At 24.3% G+C, this 16,154-nt stretch overlaps 3 protein-coding genes across 5 annotated transcripts; 2 read left to right on the top strand and 1 right to left on the bottom strand.

Annotated features, from left to right (window-relative positions):
- The first annotated feature begins 1,127 nt into the window (after positions 1-1,127).
- LOC126900211 (phosphatidylinositol N-acetylglucosaminyltransferase subunit A) lies at positions 1,128-4,117 on the top strand. The gene is made up of 11 exons (XM_050675730.1): positions 1,128-1,277; positions 1,652-1,808; positions 1,870-2,049; positions 2,128-2,246; positions 2,707-2,822; positions 2,899-2,990; positions 3,052-3,257; positions 3,329-3,414; positions 3,485-3,668; positions 3,729-3,819; positions 3,884-4,117. The coding sequence occupies exons 1-11, from the start codon at positions 1,261-1,263 to the stop codon at positions 3,962-3,964; spliced, it is 1,329 nt and encodes a 442-aa protein (XP_050531687.1). The 5' UTR covers positions 1,128-1,260; the 3' UTR covers positions 3,965-4,117.
- On the bottom strand, positions 3,973-6,785 carry LOC126900212 (TNF receptor-associated factor 6). The gene is made up of 7 exons (XM_050675731.1): positions 6,470-6,785; positions 6,131-6,257; positions 5,841-6,027; positions 5,653-5,769; positions 5,452-5,582; positions 4,599-4,898; positions 3,973-4,437 (listed from the first exon to the last, which is right to left on the bottom strand). The coding sequence occupies exons 2-7, from the start codon at positions 6,247-6,249 to the stop codon at positions 4,092-4,094; spliced, it is 1,200 nt and encodes a 399-aa protein (XP_050531688.1). The 5' UTR covers positions 6,250-6,257; positions 6,470-6,785; the 3' UTR covers positions 3,973-4,091.
- A 372-nt stretch (positions 6,786-7,157) lies between these two features.
- On the top strand, positions 7,158-15,197 carry LOC126900210 (armadillo segment polarity protein-like). Of its 3 annotated transcripts, XM_050675727.1 has the most exons (13): positions 7,158-7,380; positions 7,648-7,692; positions 7,764-7,988; positions 8,650-8,957; positions 9,047-9,201; positions 9,765-10,084; positions 10,190-10,335; positions 10,907-11,116; positions 11,456-11,710; positions 11,888-12,185; positions 12,566-12,708; positions 13,905-13,995; positions 14,801-15,195. In XM_050675727.1, the coding sequence occupies exons 2-13, from the start codon at positions 7,671-7,673 to the stop codon at positions 14,923-14,925; spliced, it is 2,298 nt and encodes a 765-aa protein (XP_050531684.1). In that variant the 5' UTR covers positions 7,158-7,380; positions 7,648-7,670; the 3' UTR covers positions 14,926-15,195. The 3 variants fall into 3 exon arrangements, with proteins under 3 accessions (XP_050531684.1, XP_050531686.1, XP_050531685.1); XM_050675729.1 differs by lacking the exon at positions 13,905-13,995 and having other exon boundaries at positions 14,801-15,197; XM_050675728.1 differs by lacking the exons at positions 13,905-13,995; positions 14,801-15,195 and adding an exon at positions 12,827-13,426.
- Positions 15,198-16,154: the final 957 nt, after the last annotated feature.

Consider the following 16,154-nt stretch of genomic DNA (forward strand, 5'->3'; position numbering starts at 1 on the left):
GAGGGAATTTTTTTCAATTTTTAAGGGTAATGTCTTCAACTAGATACGATTTGTGATCTTTTGACGTACTTTTGAAAGAAATCGGTCCAGTGAGAGCTGAGAAAAAGTGGCAACAGACTTAAAAAAAAAAAACACATCATAGTAAAATTAATACCTTCTCAGCTTCGCATCGAAGCTAAAATATTGTAAATTTATATATTACACATTCATAATAATCATATATTTATAAAAAATTACAATTTTCATTTAGTTATAAATACTATGTTTAAAAAATAATGCTATAAGAGTTTATTTTTTGTGTTGAAATTTTTTTAAATAATTTATTAGATTCATGGAACAGTGGTAATTTTAATTTAAACTAGATACAATTTTAAAATTAATCAATAAAATATTTTTACTAATTAATAATACAGAATAAAATAAATTAAATAGACTAATCATCTTGGTTACTTTATTAATAATAAAGAAATGTATTAAGTACATATTATTAAGGGGAACAACAATTATTTAATATTATAAAATGTTTAACTACTGATAAATAAAATATCAAGGAATACTCGTGAAAAAAATTAATAAAATAAATACTAATTTAAAAAAACATTTTAATTTAAATTTAAATGTTATAATATTATTAATAATTAATTCACAACACAAAAAACGTTTAAGCAACGTAACCCTGACGTTGCAACATATACAATCGATGCGCCCTATTACTAATAATACAATCAAAATATAACATTAATTTCGTTTCATAATCGAACTATTAAACTATCAGTAATGTTGGAGTTTTTACAGTCTTATTTTTTTATTTAAATGTTGGAGTAAAAATCGTCGTGGTTATGTTAGCCTTGGGTATCAGATGGTCGGAGTACATGGTGTTTGGAACAATTACTATTTTGTCAAATATCGGACCATTATCAGTTCGTGGCAAAGATGTTTTCCCAACTTTTAACTCATGCATTATTATAAATTATAGAACTTATACTAATTATTTATTACTAACCATTAAATAATAAAAAGTAAAATCTTATCATGTAATAACGCAAACAAATAGTCTCAATTTACTATCACCATATTCTTCACTGATAAAGCATCCATGTTTTTAAGATCTATGATTATCACATAATAAAGTTAAATTTGATATTAGTTGTAGTACAGTTAAGATGAAATTTTATCTTATTTGTAGCAGTATTAATAATAGTGATATTAATCAAAATATATTGAAAATATTTTATTTTTTAAATATATCCAATTTTTAAAATGAAACACAAGATATGGTATGTAAAAGGGTTTTTAATTTCTTATATTTAAAATACACTTAAAAATAGTTCTTCTTAAAAAAAAGAAAATTGAATTTTGATTTGTTCAAATTTTTAAAAGTTAATTTAAACTTTATTATTTTTCATTATCTACATTGGTACTCAAAGCTGGTTCAATATACCCCTTAATGGCTAAATTTAATAACTATTATGTTTTTTAAAAATATTTCGAGTTATCAGAAATTCTCTCAAATAATTTATAAGTTCGTTACTGAAAACATTTTTTGTACTTTGGCCTAAACTTTACCCAATCTAGTTTAATTTTAGCTAATTAATGCAAGCTTTCAACGCTCTAGTGTTTAAGTATTTTTAATAATTATATTTGTTTATAGCATGGCTTCTGATTTTTTTTATCCAAATATGGGTGGTGTCGAAGAGCATATATTTAATTTATCTCAATGTCTCTTAATGAAAGGCTATAAAGTTGTTGTATTAACACATTCTTATAAGGACCGTGTAGGAGTAAGATATATGACTAATGGCTTAAAAGTAAATAGTTTTTATTACTTATTAATTTTTTATGAACATGTTAATTAAAATTATTTTATAGGTTTATTATCTTCCAATCAAACCCTTTTATAATCAATGTGTTTTACCATTAATGGTTTGTTCATTGCCTCTGATAAGATACATATTAATTAGAGAACAAATCACTATTATACATGGTCATTCAGCATTTTCCACATTGGCTCATGAGACCATGATGATTGGTCGTTTACTAGGAATTCAAGTAAATTTGAATTATTCCAAACAATTTAACACTTTGACTTAAATTAGTAATTTTTTTAATTTGAATCCTTTTTTTAAGACTGTATTCACTGATCATTCACTTTTTGGTTTTGCTGATACTTCAGCTATCATTACCAACAAATTCTTAGAAATGTCTCTTGCTGATTGTAATCACTGCATATGTGTATCACATATTGGGTAAATATATTTTGTTCATTTTAATTTCTTTATTGTTTAATTATAATTGAATTTAAATTCAATGTTACTCTATGTATAAAGATTTTATTTGATGATTAAAATTGAGCTTTCTATCCATTGTCTATTTTATTAACATTTCTTGTTTAATACCGTTATTAATATCAATACTATATAATATGGATTTAGTTGTTTCTTTTTTGTCTTTATAAAAAGCATCACATGTTTGTATTAAAATAGTTAAGGCTATTAATTTATTTAAATTAAAAAAATTATTATTTCCTTTTACAGTAATTAGGGAATATTCTAATCTCAGTAGTTTTAAATTAAATATAATTTCGTAACCTAAAACGATAAATTAAGTTATATATTTACTACAATAAATTTTATTGTAGCATAATTTTTTGAAAAAAAATTTTTATTACAGAGTAATTTATTAATTTATTCAAAAAAATTGTTATAGAAAAGAAAATACAGTTTTAAGAGCTCGTGTTAATCACCAGAGAGTATCAGTTATACCAAATGCTGTTGACACTACTGCATTTGTTCCAAAATTAGATTTAAGAACTTCAGATAAAAGTCATTATATATACATACATTTTTTTTTATTATTAAAAGATTGATATAAGTAATTATAAAATTTTTATATGTGCAGTAACTGTTGTTGTATTAAGTCGTTTGGTTTATAGAAAAGGAGTGGATTTATTAGCTCAAGTCATTGCAGATGTTTGTCAAGAAAATCCAAAAGTTTGAATTTCAGAATAAAAAATAATATAATTCAATTTCCTCACATATTTTTTTGTGACAGGTTCAATTTTTAATTGGAGGAGATGGCCCTAAACGTGATCTTTTAGAAGATGTACGCACTAATTTAAATATCACTAGTCAAGTAACTTTACTTGGCAGCTTAGAACATTCTCAAGTATGTAATGTACTTAATCGAGGACATATTTTTTTAAATACTTCATTAACTGAAGCTTATTGTATGGCTATTGTGGAAGCTGCATCTTGTGGGTATGGCTTATTTTTTTGTGGTTAAATTTAATTTATAATTTTGTAAAACAAAAATTTACTTTTTAATTTAGGTTGAAAATTGTCAGCACTAGAGTAGGGGGTGTTCCTGAAGTATTACCTCCAGAACTCATAATTTTAACTGAACCAAATGTTCCATGTATTAAAAATTATTTTATTGCAGTTACTTCACAAAAACTGTAAACATAAAAATATATAATCATTTTCAGCTATACTTAAAGGATTGAAGCATGCCATATATCAAGTAAATAATAATATTGGAATGTCACCAACTAAATGCCATAAAATAGTTCAATCCCTATATAACTGGATGAACGTTGCCAAAAGAACTGAAATAGTCTATAATAGAATATCTCTGGAAAATCCCAAGCCCATAGGGAAACAATTACGCAGGTTAGATTATAATTTTTATAATTTTATCAAACTGGTAAGTAATTAATTTTATTACCACAGTTATCTATCAACTGGAGTATACCCATTTTTATTAGTTGTTTCATTTATGCATATATTACTTAAAATTTTGGATTGGTGGATACCACATTCTGTAAGTGTATTCTTCTTTCTTAGATAATTTTTAAACAGTTATAAAATGAAGTAAATTTTTTTAGGATATTGATATAGCTAAAGATTATAAAATGAAAAAATCTTTACCATATAAGAATCACCTATCAGGCTATGGAAATGAATGACTACACAATTTAAAATGGAATACAAATAATTCTTTATTCTAAAACTCTAAAACGGACGGATTTAATGATATATAAAATCACATATTATAAAAATTTATCACCAAAAATCAGTAAAATGAGATCAATTTTAAATACATTCAACAATTATTTTAATTACAATTGTGTCATCTTTTAAAAATCCATGATGTAATACTTCTTCAATAGCTACAAATTCACTATAACCAAAAGCTCTTGGATTTAAAGGTGGTGTTTCATTACCATTTCCAAATGAACATCGTCTAAAGGCTTCAGATTCTGCTGATGATTCCATTTTTAAACAAACAGTTTTTGCAGAATCAGTTGGATGTATTAATGATAAAGTAATATGTCCGGTAAATGGCCATACTAATGTATCATCATAATCACCTCGCATCATATGAATAAAAAGAGAAAGATTCTGGTTATCGAGTGACATATTCATTCGGCCACATACTCTAGATTAAAAATTATATTTCTTACACAAAAGTTTTAATTTTATTCATGTGGTGTTTGATATACTATTTAATTCAAATATATTTTTTAACTAATTCACACTGTATACAATTAATAGATATTTAATTAATTAAAATATTTAAGAACACATAAAGAAATTTACTTGTATCCTGTAGAAGAAGTATAAAACCCAGGAGTATAAAAACGAGTATTTAATGGCTTTTCTTTCATTAGTTTAAATGATTCCATGAAATGTTCAAATCTCCAAACATAAACACCATTACATATTGCTAATGATAAGATATTTTGTGATTGTGATAGTTCTAAACTTAAATTATTAACTAATTCTTTCAACTGTTCAATGTTTTTATTGTTTTCATTATTATTTTCAATGAGACGTTTAATATCCTTGTCTTTCTCAATACTACTTTGTTCTAATACAACGATTCTTTCAAACAGGTTGCTAGAAAGTATTGAATAATTAATAGGTTTTATAAGACAATCATTATATAGGAGAATCAAAAATTCAAAATTATACTTTGTAATGAGTCAGTTAACAACAATAATATGCTTTGATATGTTTTACTTTAAGCCAAATTCATTCTTAAAAAATTATGTTTAATTAAATGAAAGTAAACTAATTAAAATTAAGATTTGATAACTTTGATATTTCTTTTTGAGAAAAGCAAATAATATAACTTTCCCCAATTGTTGAAATTTTTAAAAAATAAAGATATGCTACCGTATTATGAATTTTGAAGGTTAATTACATGTTAAATACTCAACATTTTATAAGATTAATTAAGGAATATTGAGTGAAATAACTTTTTTTACTGCAATAATTTAAAGAATTATCCATAGATACTTAATTAACTGAAAATAAAATGTTAAGTCATTACTTAATAAACCATTTGTTTAATCTAATGTACCATGTAAACTAATTTAGTAACCAAAGTAATAGTTTTTATGCACGGTAACCCCTATTATTTATATAACAAATATCAACAATTTCTAACCATAGTAATGCTTTTTCCGAATTTGGATCTTTATTTGCATCCCAAAATTGGGTAGCTTCTAATGTTTTATATTGCACTTCTTCTTTAAGACGAATCTTTTTTAATAGTTCCAAGTGAGATTTTGATAATAACTAAAAATAAGTTAGAATTTTTTTTTTTTTTTATTATTTAGCATAAAATAATTTTTACTAATCTACATACATTTAAATGTTTCAGAGAATTTAATTCAAGGTGATTTAATAGTTCTTTTTCAGTATTTAAAAAAACTTCACATCCAATTGAATTAAATGGACAAATATTTTCATTGACTCCATTAATCTATAAATATATTTTAAAATATAAATATTTTAGTATCAGATGACTAAATTATTTTATAATAATAATATTACTTTAATTTTACTAAATTTACAAGTTGAAAAATGATCATCTGCTTCTAATAATGGAATAATGACACCACAACCATCATTTGAACAAGATACAGTTTGTTCATCTATTTCACGTTTAGTATAGTTATCTGGAAATAGACTTTCAACTGATAAAGATTCAGAATCAATTGGGCAGGATTGACTTTTGCGTCTACAAATAAAGTTACACGATGAATAATTAATATCAATAAAATCAACCATCACTTGTTTCTAGTCATTAACGAAATCTAAAAGTATTAATTATATTAACTTACTTTAACCATGCAAGGATACAATCAGAACAGAAACGATGTCCACATCTTGTAAGCATTGGATTTTTTAAACAGTTCAAACATATAGAACATTGAAAACGGTTATCTATTATGGATTGCATGATTATACCTGAATATTAATATTATTTATTTATTATTATTAAAAAAAATTTCAATAATTTATAAATGAGTTATTGAAGTTTAAAACTATTAAATTTTTTTAATATAGTAGTATTATTAATATGTTATATAAAGATTGTAACAAAATTGTATATAATATTAAAATAATCTCTTTAAAATAAAAAAGAGTGTAATACATTAATCTTACAAATTGTATTTTACCTTGGCAGTTGAAAAAGTTTTAAATCTAGAATACAAATAATCAAAATGGCAATTTAATAAACCCGTAACATCATTCTATTATATTAATTAGTGAAATAGTAACATCCGTCATATATTTGATCAAAGTGAAATATTGAGGATATATTACTTAACACTACGATTTAGTATTAAAAACAAAATGTACATTCTCTATTCATCGCTGTTTATTTTAATTTTTAATTTTATATGTTAATGTAGTTTATTACGTCAGGTTGCTGACCAACAACTTACACATACTTTTGTTCGATAAGAGTACTCTAGATAATAGAAGAATGTTGATGATATATTTTATATTATTATCAAAAAATCTATAATGTTCATAACTAATTGGTAAGGTGATTTACAAGCTGTAAGGTGTACCAATAGTAACGCATTGGTAATAAAAGATTATTCAATCACTGTATTTTTTGTATTCCAAAATATCAAAACAATTTTTCATATAATGCAATATTTAAATTTTAATAAAATATCTAATTAATTAACATTATCAAAATAAAATAATTTAATTAACCTTCTTCCCGCTTTAAATTAATGATAATAAACCATAATATTATTATGATATGAGCTCAATAAGAGTTCATACACCACCATGCGTCCTTGTTGGGTCAGTACTTTCCCCCACTTAAATTTCGGCTTGGAATGTGAATTGTGAACCTGTATTCTACCAGTATATCAGGCTGCCTCCTGCTAATACCGACAACCCACAAAGGATCATACACCCTCACAAATCTCCCAAACGCCATTTTGTGTTCATTTTACTTTGATTCTGCGGAGTCGTAATCTTATTTTAAGTACTATTGAGAAATGAGTTCTTAAGCGACAAAAATAAATATCGATTATCAATTTATTGGTAAAGTTCACTTTCTACTGTGGTATGTAGTAATTTAAATTGTACATCTTAAGACTTTGATTTATTTATTTTTAGTAAGCTGTATTATTTGTATAGTAATTTATATGTTGGCGTTTTAAAATGAAATAAAAATTTGATTTTAAGTTAGTTTTATGTAAAGATAGGAGATCTTGGATAGAGATTATCAAGGAATGAGAGTACCATTTAATGAAATGGAAGAACTATTTAGGGAGTGCAGTGTGAATTAAAATTTTATATTAATTTTTTAATAAATAACTTATTATTTTAGATTGTTGATTAATATCCTCAGTTATGAGTTACCAGCCTCGAAACAGTAAGTGAATATATATAAAAACTCTTTTATATTTCTTTAATTGTATTGAAATTCAAAATAATTTTATTAAGTTGCTGGAAACATGGTGAATTCTATAAATGATCCATTGGATATTAAGGATCCATCTTTAGTATGGCAACAAGGAGGCCAATATTTGCCTGATTCTGGGATACAATCTGGTGGTAGTACTCAAACACATTCTATTACTACTAAAGAAGATGATATGGAAAGGGATCGACTACTTTTTGACCTTGATCAAGGATTTCCACAATCATTTCCTCATGAGCATGTTGATGGTAAAAATATTACTAAAGTTTTTAAAAATGGGCTTTTGTATATTAAGTTATTATTTTTATACCTGATAGTTTTGTAAGGCAATTATATAGGGTTTTATTTTAGGAGGGGGTCTTTTTTACATGTTTCGTTTATATTCTTTAACTACCCAAGGAGAATTAATTGTAGAGCATAAGCTGTAAGTATCAGATTGGTGATGCTGTTTATTTAAGTATAACATATATTATGTATTATAAAATGTGTAATATACATTTTAGGAGAAGGTATAAATGTAAGTTGAAACTTTAACATGTTTGTAAATTGAATGAATTTGGTCCAGACTTCATATAATTATTTTAATTATAATCCTGCTAAATGGTACAATAAAGTTTTATAATTAAAAATATAAAATTTGTGAAATTTAGTATTAGTAACATCTTGGTGTTATAATAATTATTGAAACTAGATATTTTCTTTTATTATTTTTTGTAATTTATGGTTGACTCCAAGTAGTTGGGATAAAAGTGAGGAAAAATTTTTACCAATCATATATTATATATTATTTTTATATTATAAGAATTATAGAAGAAAACTTTAATTTATCTTAAATTTTTTTTTATTACCATTCTAATTTACTAAAATCTATTTATATGAATATGTTATCAACTATCACTTATTTTAAAGGTCTAAATCAACATTTAAGCCAAAACTGTAATGAAAACTTGGAAGATGATGTTGAAATGCCAGCACAGTTTAATGTTAATAGTGCAGCAAATGTACAAAATATGACAGGACCAAGTCAAATGTTGAAATATGCTGTTGTTAACTTAATAAATTATCAAGATAATGCAGAGCTAGCTACTTGGGCAATTCCAGAATTAATAAAATTACTTAATGATGAGGATCAAGTTGTTATATCTCAAGCTGCTGTTATGGTTTACCAATTATCAAATAGAGAAGCAGCTCTACATGCAATTATCAATAGTCCACAAGTATACATATTGAATTATTTGTTTTGAACTGCTTTTAAAATAATGAATTCCAATGAAATTTTAATTTTAACTCAATTATTGATTCATAGATGATAGCTACATTAGTTAAATCTATTGCAAGTAGTAGTGATCTAGAAACTACTATTGGTGCAGTTGGAACATTGCGTAATTTATCAAACCATCGACAGGGTTTATTGGCAATATTCAAAAGTGGAGGGATCCCAGCTTTAGTTAAATTAATGAGGTAAATTTTATCCTTGAATATTGACAGATTAATTACTATAGAGAACTACCATAATACTCATTTTCAAAATAAGTATAATTATTTTAAATTTAAATTAGTAATTTGTAAATTTTATCATTGCAAATTATTTACTTTCTAAAAGTTTCTTTTTTAAATATAAAATTCTAAATACTTTTTTTGTTTTCATCATTATTTTATTTTTTTGTCACTGATCAATTCAGAAAAATATAAAAAATTGTTATCAATTTGATAATTAAATACTTTTATTTTTTAAAGTTTACCTAAGATAAATGTTACCTGTAGATAAATTAAATCATTAAATAGCTAAAATAAAATGATAATTTTTATTCCCCAAAATAGTACAAATGTTTAAATTAATATTTATAAATATAATTAATTATAATGCCTATCTGTATATAATATTTAATAAATGTTATTATGTAAATTAAATTTTTTAAATATCTTAAAGACATAATTAAAAAATTAATCTATATCTATATCTATTCCTTTTATTCAATGCTTCAATTTTTTCTTGCATATTCAATTTAATTATTTTTCTTTAGTTCTCCTGTTGTATCCATCTTGCGAGATGCAGTTATAACAATCCATAATTTATTATTACATCAAGATGGTTCTAAAATGGCTGTACGAGTTGCTGGTGGCTTACAAAAAATGGTTTCATTATTAACATTTAAATCAAACAGTCATTCTATTACTGTTAAATTTTTAACTATTATAACTGACTGTCTACATATATTAGCCTGTGGAAATCAAGAAAGTAAACTCATAATTTTAGCAGCTCAAGGACATATAGAGCTTGTACGTATCATGCGTTCATACAATTATGAAAAACTACTGTGGCTTACTTGCCGAGTTCTCAAAGGTATTTTATTTATTTTTATAATTTTACATTTTGTTATTTATAATTTATATTCTATTATTATGCTATTATATTGTAATATTAATTTTATTAATATTTATTTATTAGTGTTGTCAGTTTGTTCTCGAAACAAGCCTGCAATAGTTGAAGCTGGTGGAATGCAAGCATTGGCAATGCATCTACAGCATGATAGTCAACAGCTTGTTTATAATGTTTTGTGGACTCTAAGAAACCTATCTGATGCTGGAACTAAAGTATGTTATTCAATAAATTTGTAATTGATAATATTGACATCATCCTATTTCAGATTAGTTTTTTGAATTAATGCTTTAAATTTTTTTGATGTTAAAATGTATAGCTTAAAGATATTCAAATATATAATATAATATAGACTTATAAAAAATAGATGGTTAATTAGTTATTATATATATAATAATATATATTATATATTATTTATCTCAATAGTGTTTTTAATTTTGTTAGAAAGTTTGTTAATAGACTGTTTTGAATATATCAAATATTTTTACTTCATCATACATAAAATTTTCAATATTAAACAAATATCTAATAATTTTTATAATTTTAGGATATTTCATAAATTTTTAATTAAATTATAGTGAATTTTGTAGTTTATGCTGTTACATCTTTTAAATTATATGGTGTAATACTGTTCAACTTTGATATATCTTTAACTCTTAATTATTCATTTTTTTCTTAAAATTTTTTTTCTTGTTTATATAAGTGTTAAAACTTTAAGATAATAAATATAGTCAACATCCTTAACTTCGAATTAAAATTGAATTAAAAAATAGGATTAAATTTCAGATTGATGGATTAGAACAATTACTGCAATCATTAATAACAGCATTAGGTCATTCAAATATCAATATTGTGACTTGTGCTGCTGGAATATTATCAAATTTAACATGTAACAATCAAAAAAATAAAATGACAGTTTGTCAATTTGGAGGTGTTGAAGCATTAGTACATGCTATTATGAATGCTGGAGATAACGAAGAGATAACAAAACCTGCCGTAAGTTAAATAAATTGATATTTTAAAAAACTATAATAATACTTGTTTATTATTTATTGTTTTATTGTGAGAGTGAAAGTAAACTAAACGATAAAGTAATTTAAGTTGGAAGTTTTATTAACAATTTCAATGTCTTAAAATTTGTTTTTTAGTGTAGCTTAATTAAATCAAATGTTTATGTCTATTTTTTAATATAAATCATATAATTAAGACTATTTAATTTAATTTATTTAAATAATTAATTTATAATCCGTTTTTAATCTAATTTTTAAAAATCTAATTAGTTGAATAATACAACATTTTGTGTACTAATATGTTATTTTATTGTATATTCTTCAGGTTTGTGCATTACGACATATTACATCAGGACATTCTGAAGTTGAAAATGCACATAATATTTTTTGTCGTGTTGGTGGTATTCAGATAGTGGCCAAACTATTACAACCGGCATCTCATTGGCCACTTATTAAAGCCGTGATTGGACTATTGAAAAATATAGCTCAATGTAAATCATCTCATGGGCATCTTTGTGAACACAATGCAATGCACAATTTAGTTGGACTTTTGATACGTGCTTTTCAAGATTTACAAAATGTAAATAATTAATTAGCTATCTTTAAATTTTTTTATAGATAAATAATCTTTGAGTAAATTAAAATTTTATTAATCTATTATAAAAAATTTTTTTCTCTATCAAATTGATTCTTATATTAAATATAAAGATGTATTAAAAGTATTCATATATTAATTATTTATATGGTGTTCTACTAGCATACAAATACAAGTATTAAACCTGATAATGTCAGAATGGAAGAGGTCATTGAATGTGCTGTTGGTACATTATGTATTTTAGCAAAAGAACCCCAAAGTCGATCTATCATGCGTTCTCAACAAGGGTTTATATCCGTTTTGGTACAACTTTTATTCAGTAATTATGAAAATATACAACGTTTATCTGCAGATACTCTAAATGAGTTAGCAGCAGATAAAGAAGGTGCTGAAGTGATAGAAGCTGAAGGAGGAACTGCTTCATTAAGTGAACTATTGCATTGTGGAAATGAAGCATTAGGTAAAATACATATTTTTGTAGGATATTGTATATAAGAATCTGTAAATGCTTTTATATTGAAAATTAAAATGTATTCAATTCAAAATTTTGAGTTTTAATACAATATTATTTTTTAATTTTAGTAATTTAAATTAAATCATCTTATAACCTTTAAAGTAAGGTCACCAAAATTGAGTTGGGTTAAATTATTAAATAACTATTTCAATAGTTTTATTTAACATTTTTAAACCATCTAAAAACTAAATTGTTAAAATGTAGTTTATAATTATTAATACACTTTTTGGATTTCTATTGATTGTAATTTTTGAAAAATGATGTTTCTAATCACCTATTAAATGTTCAAAAAATGTATTGAACTTTTTCTTTTTTTTTTTATTAAGCTACTTGTGCTGCAGCAGTTTTATCAAGAGTTTCAGAACACAAATTACAAAAATGTCTCTCAATGGAACTAACTAATTCATTATTTAATGAAGACCAAAGTTTATGGCCTTCCAACGATCTTGGTATTACACCTGATCTTCAAGTAAGTTTTATTGTTACATTTTAGTTTTTAATGAATTATTTCAACTTTGTTATAAAAGTAAAGTAAATGACATGTATATTTAGTATGATTATATTAATATAATACATTTGATATTAAGCACTATCATCTCAACGGTAAGTGTAGCTCAAACAAATATTTGTGTGCCTTTTTGTATTGCACTTATTGATATTTGCTTTTCACAATAATTTTTTACATGCAAGTTATAAATTCATTTTTACTTTTTTAAATGTTTGTTACTTCTTGATTTGATTTCTTTGTGAAGTAAATAACTAGTTCTAAAGAAAAAAAAGATAACTCATTTTTCCTCAATGAAGCCAAATACAGTCTTTTATGACCTAGAAATAAACTAATATTAGGAAGCTTTACACAAAACTTCCTTATTAATCAAACCAATTTAGAACTCTTTAATATAAATAACAGCCATTCATTTTTGAAAATTGATTTGATTTTTATCTATGAGTATTTCAAAAACAATATATCTTATCTTATATTTTTATATAAAATATTCTACATTTTCTAAGTATTTTCTATTTTGTCATTAGTTTAGATTAAAAGAAATTAAGAGATAATCAAAATAAATACTTTCTAATAGTAGCACATTACAATTTATATTTTAAATATTGTTTTTATATAAAAACATCATCATTAATAATCTATAATAAACATAACAGTTTGTTTTAGTAATCAATATTAAAAAGTTTAGGATCAATTTTGAAAAGTTAGGAATTACTTTTATCATTTCTTTCATTTTAAATGCACAATTTGTATAAAAAAAATTATAAATTTTATTTGCTGGGTCTTTAAGTTTTTTTCATACTTTTACAGCCTATTAGGTCTCCTGCAGCCTCTTTTAAGATGAGGTTTCTTAACCATGATTATTTCAAGATGATGGGTTAGTCTTTGAAGAAAAGATCAAAAATTATGACCTTCTTGGTTTATTATTCTTGAATAATAAATCAAGATTTATAAATCTTATTAAATTATATTTAACTTAATATCAATGGAATTTAATGGAATAAGCCTGAGAAATCATTACTTCTTTTAATTAAGCACCCTTAATTTATAAGCACCCTTAATTTATTATATTATATATATATATACATTTTTTTATACTTTTAGTTTTTACACTTTTACTAGTAAATAGTTGTTTGAGATTTGTGTGTTTCCCTCTATAGGATATGATAGGGGCAAATGAATATGACATTTATGGTCAAGGATTGAGTACTGTCTACTCTAGTGTAGGGTCACCCAAACACAGTGCTTCAGGTATGCAATAGTTATTATATATTAAGTTAATGCATGATTGTAAGTAGTGGTATTTAGAAAATTGTGCTAATGCTTTAATTAACAATGTATAGTTTTTCTGTAATGCTCTGTTTAAGTAAGTATAACAATGTAACTTAGATTAATTACTCAACTAGATGCAATTTAGGAATTTTTTCTTTATATATATATTTACCATTTTAAGTACGAAAAATTATCATCTGTATTTCATAATCCTTAAGTTTACAGATATACATCCTAGATATAATGTTTGTTTAAATTAAAAATGGTCAAGCATTTCAATTTCAATTTATCACTAAAATTGATAAACAAGAGTAACCATATAATTTGTTATGTATAAAATTTCTATAAATTATATATTATCTATGCAATTATTGAAGTGATAATATTATTATCTCCGAAATATATAATTATATTTAATTATGTGAAAATAACAGTTATTTTTTCATATTAATTGCTATCATTAAACAAGAATTTTTTGTAACATAATTAACTATTCATGGTTTATTTAAGGCTAAACATCTCACTGCTATAAATTAATGTAACAATGGAAAATAAAATGTTGAAAAATTTATTTTTAAATAGATATTAACCATTAAATGAATTTAAGAAATTTTAAATTATTATTAACAGTTCTAATTTACTATTAAATAATTTTCAATCATTAATTGAGATGATATCAGTTGTTAGCTATAATTAATGTGCTCGTTATGCCAATAGTTAATAACATAACATAATATATACATATCATCAATATTTTAATCTAATTTTGTAACTTACTTTCTAGGGTATGACACGTTACCCTTAGATTCAATGGAAGGATTGGAAATATGTCCACCGCAAGATTCCAATTATGGCTCTATGGATGTAGATTTCGGTCTTCAAAATGATCTGACTTCCTTGCCTCTTTGATTACAAATTGATTCTCATTTTAAAACTTAATTAAAATATTATAATATTTTACTATTATTATTATTATTATTATTATAATTATTATTTAGTAACTTTGGAGAACAATTATTCTTTAATATTTTAAGTTTAAATTATAAAAAATATAAACAATTGCCATAAAGTAAAAAAGTTGGATTAAATTAATTTTTTAATGTAAGCAATTTAAAAATTTGACTATACTTTTGCATCTTGCAAAAAAATTATTAATTCTTCATGACTGTTCAAACTATAATTATTAGTTTTAATATAGTAATTATTAATTTGTATTCTTAAGTGTAAAACAAGACATTGGTCTTTAAATATGTTTTTTTCTTTTTAACTGATTTGAAGTATTTTTTGTATTGTACTTTTTTTAATAATTAAATTATTGTAATGACAAATAAATTTGCTTTGGCGGTTGTCTTAAAAATTGTTATTTTGTTTGGAGCGTTTTAAATAATATTCAGTACTTATGTTAGTTTACCAATACAACGGACAAGTTACCACATACGAATTATTTTGTTTAATTTCAGAAATCAAATAGGGACCATCATAAAGCAAAACAAATTTTCCTATCAGCTTGTCAACTCCAGAGATGAGTTTATGAGTTCGCACTAGAACTTTATCACCAATATTAAAAGATACCGCGGGTCCTTTGCGATCATGTCGCCGCTTACGCTATTCAGCTTTTGAAAATTGAACTTCGCGAGCCATAACAAGTTTCCTCTCTTGAGGCACTGTTGTACATGGATGAAATTCAATGTTACTATTTATAAGGGGCTTTTCTTCTTGATTGTCGAAGAAACTTGCTGGTGTGAATCCAATAGACTCATGGATAGTATGATTAAGTACCCACTTAATATATACTAAATAACGGGGCCACTCTGTATGGTATTTTTTAAGAAAGTTACATAAAAGTTTGTAGAATGCGAGTCGATGGGACTCCTAATCTTTAAAGGATAGCACGAAATATTATTTTGTTAATTTTTAAACACATGTATCGGCTTGCATTCTATTTGAGCGACTAAATTTGAGGACTGGCCGTATACACAGACTATTTAACCACCAAAGCGTATTTAAGATTTCGCTGTCCTGGAGATAATACACTAAAAGTATGCCTCAACAAATTTTAGTTTAACATAATTTAGAAAGACCTTATGCCAAGAAAATAAAATTTCAATTACTTCCATGATATACCCCTTAAAATTTTT

This window comes from Daktulosphaira vitifoliae, unplaced genomic scaffold (genome assembly GCF_025091365.1).
Source record: "Daktulosphaira vitifoliae isolate Bord-2020 unplaced genomic scaffold, ASM2509136v1 Scaffold_3, whole genome shotgun sequence".
NCBI lineage: Eukaryota > Metazoa > Arthropoda > Insecta > Hemiptera > Phylloxeridae > Daktulosphaira > Daktulosphaira vitifoliae.

Excerpts from the sequence above, each read along its gene's own strand:
- LOC126900211 (XM_050675730.1), top strand. Across the intron at positions 2,823-2,898 it reads TTTAAGAACTTCAGATAAAA|TAACTGTTGTTGTATTAAGT; the intron begins GTCATTATATAT and ends TTATATGTGCAG. Across the intron at positions 3,820-3,883 it reads ATTGGTGGATACCACATTCT|GATATTGATATAGCTAAAGA; the intron begins GTAAGTGTATTC and ends AAATTTTTTTAG.
- LOC126900212 (XM_050675731.1), bottom strand. The coding sequence starts at position 6,249 with ATGCAATCCATAATAGATAACCGTTTTCAATGTTCTATATGTTTGAAC. Across the intron at positions 6,028-6,130 it reads TGTATCCTTGCATGGTTAAA|ACGCAAAAGTCAATCCTGCC; the intron begins GTAAGTTAATAT and ends CTTTATTTGTAG. Across the intron at positions 5,583-5,652 it reads ATTCTCTGAAACATTTAAAT|TTATTATCAAAATCTCACTT; the intron begins GTATGTAGATTA and ends ACTTATTTTTAG.
- LOC126900210 (XM_050675727.1), top strand. The coding sequence starts at position 7,671 with ATGAGTTACCAGCCTCGAAACA. Across the intron at positions 7,989-8,649 it reads TCCTCATGAGCATGTTGATG|GTCTAAATCAACATTTAAGC; the intron begins GTAAAAATATTA and ends CTTATTTTAAAG. Across the intron at positions 11,117-11,455 it reads AAGAGATAACAAAACCTGCC|GTTTGTGCATTACGACATAT; the intron begins GTAAGTTAAATA and ends TATATTCTTCAG.